Source organism: Capricornis sumatraensis, chromosome 3, assembly GCF_032405125.1.
Source record: "Capricornis sumatraensis isolate serow.1 chromosome 3, serow.2, whole genome shotgun sequence".
Classification (NCBI taxonomy): domain Eukaryota; kingdom Metazoa; phylum Chordata; class Mammalia; order Artiodactyla; family Bovidae; genus Capricornis; species Capricornis sumatraensis.
In genome coordinates, this window is record NC_091071.1 from 151,767,057 (window position 1) to 151,779,662 (window position 12,606).

The following is a 12,606-nucleotide window of genomic DNA, read 5'->3' on the forward strand; positions in this document are numbered from 1 at the left end:
GTGTGCACACTAATGTATACTAATGGGTGTACACATTTAAATATACTTTGCTCTACATCTTGTTTTTTCACTTAACAATAACATAGCATTACATATAGATATGCCTCATTCTTTTGGTGACAATATAGTATTCCATAGTGCATTGTATCATTACTTACTTAACCAGTCTGCTATTAATGGTGTAGTATTTAGGTTATTTCTAATTCTTTGCTATTGAAAAGAATGCTGCAACACTTGCACATACTTTTTTGCATATATGTACAACAGATTACTATAATTGGTATTACTGGGTCAAAGGGCACACATCTTTAATTTTGAAATATACCTCACACTGCTCTCTTTAAAAGTTATCCAAATTACCCCTCCCACTACCAATGTATGAGACCACCTGTGCTCACAGCCTTGCCCATATTACACACACCTTTTGATCTGCATCAATCATCTGAGAAGTGGAAGTATTTTCTTGCAGCTTTCCTTTATAGTTCTCTTACTATGAATGAGATTGAACAGCTTTCCATATTTAAAAGCCAGTACTTTCTCTTCTGTGAACTGTCCTTTCTGTGCCCTTTGCCCATTTAAAAATTACATTGCTCGTCTTTGCTCATAAGTTTGTTGGAATCCTTTGTGAACAAAGGAAATTAACCCTTTGCTTGCTACTTGTGTTCCACATAATTCTCCTCAGCTGTCATTGGCCTGTGCCCCAACAAGGTTTTCATTTCCCTCAGTACAGGGACTGAAACTTAAATCTCTTTATATTCCTAGTCTTACCATAATACCACATACATGGTAAGTGCTAGACAAAACTCTGTTGAGATAAGAGAAGTAAAAAGAAAGAGATTTGGAAGACTTTGGAGTGACGTAAACTAATCAAGAAAAGCTATGACAAACCTAGACAGCATGTTAAAAAGCAGGGACATTACTTTGCCAACAAAGGTCCGTCTAGTCACAACTATGGTTTTTCCAGTAGTCATGTATGGATGTGAGAGTTGGACTCTAAAGAAAGCTGAGCACTGAAGAACTGATGCCTTTGAACTGTGGAGAAGACTCTTGCGAGTCCCTTGGACTGCAAGGAGATCAAACTAGTCAATCCTAAAGGAAATCAGTCCTGAATATTCGCTGGAAGGACTGATGCTGAAGCTGAAACTACAATACTTTGGCCACCTGATGTGAAAAACTGACCTATTTGAAAAGATTCTGATGCTGGGAAAGATTTTTAAAAAGCAGGAGGAGATGGGGACGACAGAGGATGAGATGGTTGGATGGCATCACCAACTCGATGGACTTGAGTTTGAGCAAGCTCTGGGAGTTGGTGATGGACAGGGAAGCCTGGCATGCTGCAGTCCATGGGGTTGCAAAGAGTTGGACACGACTGAGTGACTGAACTGACTGAACCTAATCGATTCCTTCCTCTTATACCAAGGTCAGTCAAGACTGGAAACAGTAGAAACTCTGGCAAAATAAAAAAAACAAACAAACAGGAAATCATCCACCCAATCCCACCCTCACCCAACACACACACACACACACACACAACTGGAGAGATACTGGGTAGCATACAGAATCGATACAAGGGCTGCCAAACAAGACTCTGCCAACAGGTAGCCATCAAGGGAAGTTGGGCAGTCCGTACCACAGTCAAGGTCAGGGCATGGGACAGACTGCCTAAAAGACCCCTGTCCCCTCCATTCACTGCAGAGAGGCCTCCTCCCACCCAGGCATTGAGGTTGACATTCCCTCCTCCAGACACTAGAGGCCACTGCTGGCTCTGCTGCCACCGCTGTAGAAATGAATTCTCAACTGCCCCTGCTTCTCTGTGACTTGTTCCAGATTCCAGATTCCCAGTTGGCCCTCCCGACTGGTAGAATGTCTGGCTTTTGCCTGCACCCTTGGAGCCAGGGAGTCTGGGAGAGCAAGTTTCGGGTCTTGTGGCAGGTAGTGGCCTGCTTCCCATCAAAGCCTACACAGTGGGAATTCGCCAGGTGTAGGTAGGTAGGAGGCTCAGACACTGAGCAGCCAGGAAAACTGGACAAATGCACTCCAGGCTCTGCTTTCATGTCTGGCTCAAGCCCTTCTCTTTGATGAAAGCATTTCTGGGTCACCCAGCTTAAAGTACTGGATTCACATAGCCATTATTGTTCAGCCAGTAATGATGCCAGAGTTTTTGTACTAAGAGCCTGTGCTGTGTGCTTAGTAGTGTCTGACTCTTTGCGACCCCATGGACTGTATAACCTGCCAGCTCCTCTGTCTATGGAATTTTCCAGGCAAGAATACTGGAGTGGGTTGCCATTTCCTACTCCAGAGGATCTTCCCAACCCAGGGATCAAACCTGCATCTCTTGTGTCTCCTGAATTTGAAGGTGGATTCTTTCCCACTTGTACCACCTATTCACTATACCTCATGTGACTTTCAAAGAGCCCTAGGCATTACCTGTATTTAGGGAGGAAAAAACAAGTCCTTAGAAGTTTTCCTGTCACACAGTAGCACCAGGTTGCAAACCCAGGTCTGTCTGTTTCCAAAGCCTTGAGGTTTCCCAGTGGTCTATACTGCTGGGCTGGTATCTTATGTTGGAGCTCTGTGAAGTTAGGGACTGGGCCACAGTCTTCTTTTTACATCCTGGCAGCATCTACAATATATAAGATGTTCAATTAATGTTTGTGGATTGGCCTGGATAGCAAGTGGAAGCCAGTTCTAGAAGGTTCTCTCAATTTCCCATGAGGCCATGGGCTAGAAATCACTTTAAAGTGGAAGAGGTCTACTCAGGATCAGTTTGGAAAGAAAAACCTCGAATCTGGGGAATTTCCTCTCTTTCTGCCCCCCACCCCAAATGTGTCAAATGTGTCATAACATGTTCCCATCTGTTCATTATTTAATCATCCAACGGATTATTTTTGAATCCCACTAACTGTCCTTAATACTCTAGTGAGAGAGAGAAAAAAAAGGACATAATCTCTGCCCTCCGAAATTGACATTCTAGTGGGGGAGGTGAATGTCAGTCAAATAAACAAATGCTAATCTGTATCTGTGACCAGTGTGAGGAAATATGCCAAGAACAGCTGTGAGAGGCAGGTCTGACCTACTCAGGGAAATCAGGCGGCCTCTTTTGACGATGGGGCTGGAGCAGGGATCTGAAAGAAAGAGGAGGATTTAGGCCGCGAGGGGAGTCTGTGAGCCCTTGAGGTGGCGATTTTCCCCGGGTCACCGAGCCTGTCTGTAGGAAGGCCACAGAGGGGCCAGGGGCTGGGCGGCTTGTTTATTGGCGAATGCGTCACGCTTGAATGGAACCTGCCGCTGTCTCCCAGGTCCCATCTGGGGATGACGTTGTCCTGGTGCAAGCCCAAAATAGCCGGCTCCGCCTCCATCTCCCGGCAGCCCCTGCAGCAGCACGCCCCCCAGTCCACCCCCGAGGTGACAGGCCGAGCCGGCCTCCTCTGGGTCTCTAGTAGTTTCCGTGCCGCTGACGCACGCTTGCGCGCACAGCTGGGCCGGCCGCGTCCTACGCAGCAGCCGCGAGCCGGGCAGCCGGTGCCAGACGGTTCCCGGAGGGGGGCAGGGGCGGGGCGCTGCAGGAGGCCAGGGACTCCTGGCGGAGGAGGTGCGGGCGGGGGGCCCCGGTCAGGCTGGGGGGCCCTTGGCGTTTGCTGGCTGCGATAGGGCGCCCCGACTCTGAGTCCCGAGATAGCCGGTGGCACCCGCCTGCCAGGGCCGATAAGGCTGCCGGAGGGAGTCTAGTCACCGGCCGCGAGGAGAGCCAGCGGGCTCTGCTGCCCCCTGCGGGGGTCTCCAGCCCCAGGGAGGGGCTCTCTGTTCTTTCGGGTCTGACTCTACCTTCTCTACCCCGCAGCCCCCAAGGAGACCCGCCTGACGACTAACGAGTTGCCATGGCATCCTACTACGAGATCCTAGACGTACCGCGAAGTGCGTCCGCTGATGACATCAAAAAGGCGTAAGTGCCTCCGCCGTGCATCAGAAAGCCACTCACCCCACCCCACCCCGCCACCACCACCCCGGGGCCCTTCAGAGGCAGTGCGGAGAGAGCCAGGTCCTTAGAAAAGACTGGGGTGGGCTGGGAGGCTTCCTCAGAGAGTGAACCCCTGCAGGGAGGAAGGAAACCCCTGGATGAATAGGGGAAAATGTGTAGCGAGATCTGTTTACGAGCTGCAGTGTGGGCTCTTTTTCCAGTGCACCCTCCCGTCCTTTCTTTCCCTCAGTCTTCACTCCTACCCCATCCCCCAGCCTCTTAAGTGTGGGATTTCTGAGCATGCAGTGCAGACATGCTCAAGCACTGAGACCAGGAGGGACCAGCGGCCCCCGTACCCTGCATGGACACATGTACCTACCGTCCTTTGCAACCCCAGACCCAGCTAGCCCCAAGGAGGGGTTAGGGCTGGGACTTTCTCACTCTCAGGTTATCGTCTGCTGATACAGTATGTAGTCCTAGCACTGGCTGCAGAGGGGAGAGAGAGGGACTCCACTAAAACACTGCTGCAGAGGCAGCCCTAGCGGCTGGGACTGACCCGGATCTGAGTGGTGGAAGGGCTATGGTGGACTAACAGGAAATGGGTCATTGTGTTTCCTGGTGGGAAGTGCCTGCCTTTGTCCCCTGACCCTCCCCTCTGAACCCACTTCCTGCAGGTATAGGAAGAAGGCATTACAGTGGCACCCAGACAAGAACCCAGATAATAAAGAGTTTGCTGAGAAGAAGTTCAAGGAGGTGGCCGAGGCGTATGAAGTGCTGTCCGACAGTAAGGGCCAGGGTCAGGGGTCAGGGCAAGCCAGCACCTGTCACTCCAACTTCATGCCCATCACATTGCTTCCCAAAGCCATGCTGCCACCACCCTCATCGCCTCCATGCCTCTTTCAACCTGGCAATTAAGTGCTCCTCTCTCACAGGGACTCTAGAATTCTTTGTTTCAATTCAGAGGAGCACCTACTGTGTGCCAAGCACCCTTTTATTTTTCCCCTTATCCCCTGTCTCAGTGTCTGTCCCCCAGGGTCTGATAGTTGCGGCATAGGTCCTGATAAGGGGAAGGAAGCAAGGCAGGGAACCAAGGTATGCTGAGCCTTCTCTGAGCCAGGCCTTAGGGGGTGTAATCTCCATGAGTCTTCATAGCCATTCTTCAAGACAGGATTTGTCATCCCATTTGTCAGACAAGAAAACTGAGGCTGAGAGAAGTGAGTAACTTGCTCAAGGAATATGACTCCAGGTTTTTTATTCATTAATTCAAAAAATATTCACTGAGTGCTTAAGGTGCCAGGCTCTGGTTGGGCAGAGGAACAGTGAAGGACAAACAGGCTATGTCCTTGCCCTGATGGGTCTGTCACAGTCTGGTCAGGAAGGATGGACGTTAACCAAGTAAATGCAGAGACAAGGTTATGCTAAAGGAATAATAGGGTGATGTGATAGGGAATAGGGAATCACAGGCACCAACTTTTGTTAGGTAGTCACGGAAGGTCTCTCTGTGACATTTAGGTTAAAGCCCTGATTAATGATAACACAGTAATCATTAGTTAACATTTATGAAGCAGTGAGTGTCAGGGACTGTGCTAGGCAGTTTAGGTGGATTATCTCATTTAATCCTTGCAGCTATGAGGTCAGAGTTGTTATTGTGTCCATTATACAGATGGGAAGGATCCCTTGTGTGAAGGGCTGAGCTGCTGCTAAAACCATGGCCATGTTCATGTCCCCTGTTCACCCTCCTGCCCCCCAAGTGTCAGTCTCTGGACAGTCTTAAGAGGGGCCTAGCCTGGAAGTGGTGGCCGTCATCCCAGAAGGAGGGAAAAATGATCCAGTCTCTTTTTTCAGAGCATAAGCGTGAGATCTACGACCTCTATGGCCGGGAAGGGCTGACTGGGGCAGGTAGGTGGAGTGGGGACACCCCGGGACAGAAGTGGGTCAGGGAGGAGCAGGGAGGCCAGTCTTCTGCAGTGGATTCTTGCTCTCACTCCAGGCTCCTGGAGTCTCGGAGCCTCGGGTGGGGTCCCCTCACTCAGGGCAAGGTGCCTGCCCTGAGCCCTCTCCCCATGCTGCCTTTCCTCCAGGAACCGGCCCGTCTCGCGCGGAAGCTGGTAGTGGCGGGCCTGGCTTCACCTTCACCTTCCGCAGCCCAGAGGAGGTCTTCCGGGAGTTCTTCGGGAGCGGAGACCCTTTTGCAGAGCTCTTTGGTGAGTGGACTTGGTGGGCGTCTGACGAGCTGGACTTCTCCCTCCAGGCCTGCCCTCCATCAGCCAGGAGGCCTTAGGCAGGAGGCTGAGAGGGAAACAGAATTCCACAGACAGAAGACTTTGTGGGGGTGGATCCAAGTGAGCGCTGGGACAGAACCTCACACATGCCAGAACCCACGTGACCCTATAGTGACACTTCAGAGACTGGCCTTACGTAAATGATAACAACAGTAATTCATTGTTAAACCTCCACAGTGACAGCCATGAAAGCAAGACTCAGAACATCATGGGACCAGTGATAATGCGGTTACAAACAACAACAGACGCTACCTGTTTGAATGGATAACTTTATCCCCACTTAGAGATGAGAGAACTGAGGCACATTCAAACAACTTGCTTAGAGTCACACAGCAGATGGCAGAGCAGAGACTTGTAGCTGTGTCTGCCTGACATCACACCAGGCTTATGCCTAAAACTGAAGGAGATGTTCCTTCTGCCCGTCTTCCTTTATTTACAGTGGCCGCAATTGACCAGGGAACTTTATCATATATAATACTAAAAATGAATTTGATTTATAAATCAGTCCAAGCTGAAATGTACCCAGTTGCTTAGCAGCTTCTATTTCAAGACTAAGATTAAGCAGGGTTCAGGGTCTTCTTCTGTTGGAGAAGGAAATGGCACCCCACTCCAATACTCCTGCCTGATGAATCCCAGGGATGGGGGAGCCTGGTGGGCTGCCCTCTATGGGGTCACACAGAGTCGGACACGACTGAAGTGACTTAGCAGCAGCAGCAGGGTCTTTTTTGGTGGTCCAGTGGCTTAAGACTCAGTGCTCCCAATGCAGGGGACTGGGGTTCAATCCCTGGTCAGGGAACTAGATCCCATATGCCATAACTTACACCCAGTGCAGACAAATAAATATTAAAAAAATAATAATAAGAGCAGGGTTCACACATTCTGGGGGGCAGGGGAGGATCTTTTCACCAGATGATGGTTCATCTGCTTACTCATTGCAGATGACCTGGGCCCCTTCTCAGAGCTTCAGAACCGGGGTTCCCGACACTCGGGCCCTTTCTTCACCTTCTCTTCCTCCTTTCCTGGGCACTCTGGTAAGTGCCATTCTTTCCCATGCCTGCAAACGTTTGGAGTCCTGGAGCCCCCCACCTCAGCTCGTTGTTCTCCCACGCCTTCTCTCTCATGTCTCCAGAGCCCTGCCTCACAGAGGTTCCCGGCCCTTTGTGAGCACAGCCTGCCTGCCGGGTGCAGCCTCTGTCTAATGCCCCCTCCCCCCCCACCCCCCTTATCCCGATGCCAGATTTCTCCTCCTCGTCTTTCTCCTTCAGTCCTGGGGCTGGTGCTTTTCGGTCCGTCTCTACGTCCACCACCTTTGTCCAAGGACGCCGCATCACCACACGCAGGTGAGGGCTTCTTCTGGGACCATGCCAGGGCTGCAGGGTGAAGTGGCAGTGGGGGGCCTGCAGACGACTCGAGAGGCAGCTCCCTGAGGGCAGAGCCCAGTATGTCTTGTCCAGTGCAGCGCGGAGCCCGGACAGACTCCCGCAGGATTCAGGCCCGCCTGCCCAGTGAACCATGCTGTCTCCCACAGGATTATGGAGAACGGGCAGGAGCGGGTAGAAGTGGAGGAGGATGGGCAGCTGAAGTCCGTCACGATCAATGGTGAGGAAGGGCCCAGCCACCGATCCCTAGCAGGAAGCCCGAGGCCCCAGAGCCCCCTCCCCAACCTACTCCTCTCTGAACTCCCCTGGGCCAGACTGGCAGGATCGGAGATGGTGATCGGGGGGAAGGGGTGGGGGTGCCGGGACACAGAATCATGGGCTCTCAGAGGGCCCGCTAGCCACCATTGTCATGAGTTGGGATGCCTGGAGTTTGCAGAGCACGTGACTAGTTTCAAAGCCCTTGCACACACACCACCATATCCCCAGTATTCTTACAAGAACCAGGGGAAAGCAGGGCAGTTTGCACTCGCCCTACTTTTGATTTGCAGAGACGGAGCCTGAGCATAGCTAAACGGTCCTAACTCCCGGGTAGCCCCACGCCCAAGGCTTTGACCTACTTAGTGAAGGATGAAGCCAGGAATGATACTACAGGATGCAGGGTTCCTGGGGCTGACCTCTTCTTCCCACAATGCCACGCGGTACAGGATGGTCACCCTTTGGTGCCCGCTGACTCTGGGAGCTCTGTGTGCTAATAAGGGCACTTCGTAAGCTGTCTTATTTAATCACTGGAACCATTTGACAGTGTAGGCACTCTTGTCATTCCCATTTTATGGATGAGGAAAGGGGGGCTTAGGGAGATTGAGTAATTTGTCCAAAGAGACAGCTTGTACCTGCTGAAGCTGAATAACTGGCCATGCTCATAACCATGTAGGTTTCAAAATGCATGCACCCCCACTTCCAAAGGAGGGGCTGAGAGTGGCCAGAGTGCATGAGGCCACCTGGCAGGCTTCCCGAGGCCTGGATCAAAGGGCCTCATGGTGGCCGTGACTCCTGCAGGTATCCCAGACGACCTGGCCCTGGGCTTGGAGCTGAGCCGTCGTGAGCAGCAGCAGTCTGTCACCTCCAGGTCAGGGGCCACGCAGGTCCGGCAGACCCCTGTGTCACGACCCCTCGATGGCAGCCTCTCTGAGGAGGATGAGGACCTGCAGCTTGCCATGGCCTACAGCCTGTCAGAGATGGAGGCATCTGGAAAGAAACCGGCAGGTGGGCGGGGGGCACAGCGACGACGGCAGGGGCAGCCCAAGGCCCAGAACCACGATCCAGGCGTGCGGGAGCCCCATGAGGGTGCAAGGGGTGACACAGCCAAGCCCAGCCCCTCTCCGGAGGAGAAGGCCACTCGCTGCCTCATCCTCTGATCACCAGGCCCAGCCCACCCGATTCGGGGGGGACTGGGAGTCCTGGTCAGAGAAGGGCATGGCCTGAGTTGCAGGAGCCCCTCTCCACCTCGGCGCTCCCTCCCCAGGTCCACCCCTCCCTCCAGCGTGGATTTGCTGTGCTCAGCCCATGGCTGATAGGTCCCTGGTGAAGTCCAGCGTGGGGGGACCTCAGGGCAGCGGGAGGGCCTGAGGAGCCAGGATGAACTGAATTCTTATTAGACGGGGAGTTTCTAAGGGGCATTAGTGGCTTGGGTTGGGCCTTTCATGCCCAGGCCTTCTGCCACCTGTGTTGCTGAATGATGTCAAGGAAGGAGGACTTGGCCTGAGGTTCTCTGAGCCAGAGTGGGCAGCCACAGCTCTCCTGGTCGGCTGCAGACACCCCCACCCCGGTTTCCGTGCGCAGTGTTGAGCTCTGACGTCTCTGTTGCTTCCCTCCTGGTGCTGCTTCTCCTCCCTCGCACTCTTCTGTCTGCAATTCCCCGCGGGCTACATCGCTTGCTTTCACTGCCTCCTGCCTGGCTGGGACTCCCTTCTTCCTTTTCCCCAGAAAGCCTCTTTGTGGCGAGGAAGATGCTGTGGCCCGTAGGGCCACAAGGTCTTCCGGGGAGGCTAGCTGGGTGGGGCGGGAGCCTCTCGGCCCGTCCAGATTCAGAACCGGAGCCTACTCCTCCTCCCTTCCTCTTGCTGCCTCAGCCTGCCCCCAGCCTCCGGACTAGCCAGAGGTGAGGCCGGCTAACCCTGGAGAGGGGGGATAGGGCCAGGGTGCCCCAGGAGGGAGGTCTAGGAGGGACCGCGTCCCATCCTCCCGCACCACGCATCAGGGCTCAGGGAGAGGCCACAGGGCTAGCCCAGGGCTGCATGCTTAGCTCTGCCCTCCACGGCTTGCGGCTGATCCTCTCTCCTGTCACCCCACCCCCGCTCTCTCCCCAGATGTGTTCTGAGCTGGATGTCCGGGACCCAGAGTTGCTGCACAGTTCCAACAGGACAGCGCCCAACCCTGTGCACTGGGAAGGGACCCTCCATCCCTCTCGCTCACCCGTGCTGAGCATAGAGCTGGGCCTGGGTGGTGGGCGGGGGCCGGGTGGGAGGTAGGCTTAGCCTGTAAATGCTTCCCAGGGTGTTTGGTGCTGTTTCCTGGGGACTACAAGTCCCAGAATGCAACGCACCTCGCCTCCTTTCTGTTAGATCATGCTTGGAGGAAGTGGTGCGCAGTTAACGGAGCTGTGCATCTTGGGATATGTAGTTCCAGCTCTGGTCGGCCTGTTAACTCGTCGTGAGATGGGGACATCTTGTCATTTGATTTGTCCCTGGCAGGGGTGGCAAGAATGTGGATGAAGGGGGAATGTGAGCTTTGTTTCCCCTGATACCTCTTGCTAGCGCTGGGGTTAGAGTGTACAAATCAAGGCCCCGAGGCATCTGGGAGAGGTTATTTTCCTGTGGGCAGTCCTGGGGTCTGAGAATGAGCCAGGGCGGATTGGCTGAGCAGGGCGTGGTCTCAAGAGGGCTGATGGGCATGGGCTGGTGAGAGCTTGGAAGGTGGAAGGCCACCCTAGCGCTCTGGGTGTGTGTGTGTGTGTGTGTGTGTGTGTGTGTGTGTGGCTGGAATCAGCGTGTGATGGGTGCTCCGGGCATGCTGCTGCTTGTATGGCTCCTTTGGCCTCTGACCCTGCTGCCCATTCTTTCTCTCCAACACCACAGAAACTGCCTCTCCTCCTCCCTCCCTGGGGAGCCCGGTGGCCGGGGAGGGAAGTGGTGGAGCTGGGGTGTTGCCAGCCCCTGTGCCATTGAGTCTCAGTGACCTATCAAAGCCAGCTGGGCTGAGCTCAGACCAAGAGGGAAACACTGGAAGTCAATAAAGCTGAGTTTCGAGAGCTTAGTGGTGTGCTGTGTCCTGTGTGCTTCCTTCCCGCCAGCCAACCCTGTGGGGCCAGCGGGTGACACACCTCCCTTTATTTCTCAGGCATCCAGAGGTCGCAAACCTTCCCAGCCGACAGCAGAAGTCCCCTCTTTGACCAGGCGGCCCTCCCCTAATATGGTGTGGAATCCCAGGCTATGCTCACATGCCTCACCTCTGGGGGCCCCCGCACTGGGCTTTCACAGGCAGCTATTGTTCTCCGAATGCAGGACCCCACCACCCAACTACTGCAGGGTCTGCAAGCACAGCTAGGACCAGATCTGACTGGACTGAAACCTGAGGCCAACAGAAAGCCAGAAACATGGTGAAACACCTCTAAAAACCTCCTCCTGAGGCCCAGAGACTGAGCACCCCCTCCACAGGTCCTCTTAGCTTATGGCTAGCACCCAGGGTCGGAAGCCTACCTCTCTCACATGGAGTGGCATAAGTCTGCCCCACGCAGGGTCCAGGGCCCAGGGAGGTGAAAACTAGGTTCCTCCCCCATCCTGTCTCTTCAGACACCTGCAGAGAGGCCCTCCCAGCCACGGGACAAGCACTTTTCCATCATCTTGCAGGGCAGTGTGGTTCGCCTCCAACTCTGTCTTCCATTCGGGGGTAAGCACTGGGCTTCATCCTCAATAGCCAAAGGACCTATATTGTGTTTTCCTCAAAACAAGGAAGCAGCATGCCCTGAAAGGAATTTCAAGCCTCTGTCTTGAGAGAGAGAGAGAGAGAATCTGTTGGAAGTTTCTGCCCACTTCCAGCCTTTACGATGACCAACAGTGGTGTTGAGCTGCAGCAGAGCACAGATGAGGGGTGGGGGGCGAGAGGTCCACACACTGTCCCTTCATTCTCTGAGCAGGACAGGTGGTACTCGCCCATCTTTGATGTGGGGGCCTGAGCCTTGGGCTTCCCTGGAGGCTCAGATGGTAAAGAATCTTGCCTGCAATGCAGGAGACACGGGTTTGATCCCTGGGTCAGGAAGATCCCCTGGAGAAGGAAATGGCAACCTACTCCAGTATTCTTGCCTGGAAAATCCCATGGACAGAGGAGCCTGGTGGGCTAAGTCCATGGGGGCGCAAAGAGCTGGAAAGGACTGAGTGACCAACACTTTCACTTTCTGAGCCTTGGCAAGGTGAGGCGGCCCTAATTAATTCCTGAGTAGCTCCAGGCTCAAGGCTCTTTTTGCCTCATTTCTATGTGTACCACTGTTGTCCAAGGAACACGCGGATGGAGTCTCCTCTGAGGCCATACAGAGTGGGGGCATTCTGGGGGAATGGGGAGAAAGTGCCCTTTGCCCCCAGGTGAATGAATGTTGTGACATCTCACAGGCCTATCTGTGAGCCTTTACCAAAGTTTAGCTAATTCTGCTTAAGCTGTGGTGAGCACTTGGCCTGTATCACCTCATTTAGTCCTAACCTCCTTCCTGCGTGATGTATATTATTCCTGAGACCAAAAGATGTGAAGCTGCTGCCCTAGAACTAAGAGGGGATGCAGCAAAGAGGCCAAGCATGCCTGTGTTGGAATCCCAATTCCACCACTTAACTAGTCGTGGTACCTCAGGCAAGTTCTGTGCAGTCTCTCTGTCTGTAAAATGGGGCTAATAATTGGTAGCATGTCCTGAAGATTAAACCAGTTAATGGTTGTCAAGCACCTT

At 53.5% G+C, this 12,606-nt stretch overlaps 1 protein-coding gene across 3 annotated transcripts; it reads left to right on the forward strand.

Annotated features, from left to right (window-relative positions):
• Positions 1–3,467: 3,467 nt before the first annotated feature.
• On the forward strand, positions 3,468–10,903 carry DNAJB2 (DnaJ heat shock protein family (Hsp40) member B2). Of its 3 annotated transcripts, XM_068967403.1 has the most exons (10): positions 3,468–3,592; positions 3,842–3,943; positions 4,633–4,742; positions 5,804–5,857; positions 6,040–6,162; positions 7,179–7,271; positions 7,478–7,580; positions 7,769–7,839; positions 8,676–8,882; positions 9,986–10,903. In XM_068967403.1, exons 2-10 carry the CDS (start codon positions 3,879–3,881, stop codon positions 9,994–9,996), a joined length of 837 nt encoding a protein of 278 aa, XP_068823504.1. In that variant the 5' UTR covers positions 3,468–3,592; positions 3,842–3,878; the 3' UTR covers positions 9,997–10,903. The 3 variants fall into 3 exon arrangements, with proteins under 3 accessions (XP_068823504.1, XP_068823502.1, XP_068823503.1); XM_068967401.1 differs by having other exon boundaries at positions 8,676–10,903; XM_068967402.1 differs by lacking the exon at positions 7,179–7,271 and having other exon boundaries at positions 8,676–10,903.
• The last annotated feature ends 1,703 nt before the right edge of the window (positions 10,904–12,606 follow it).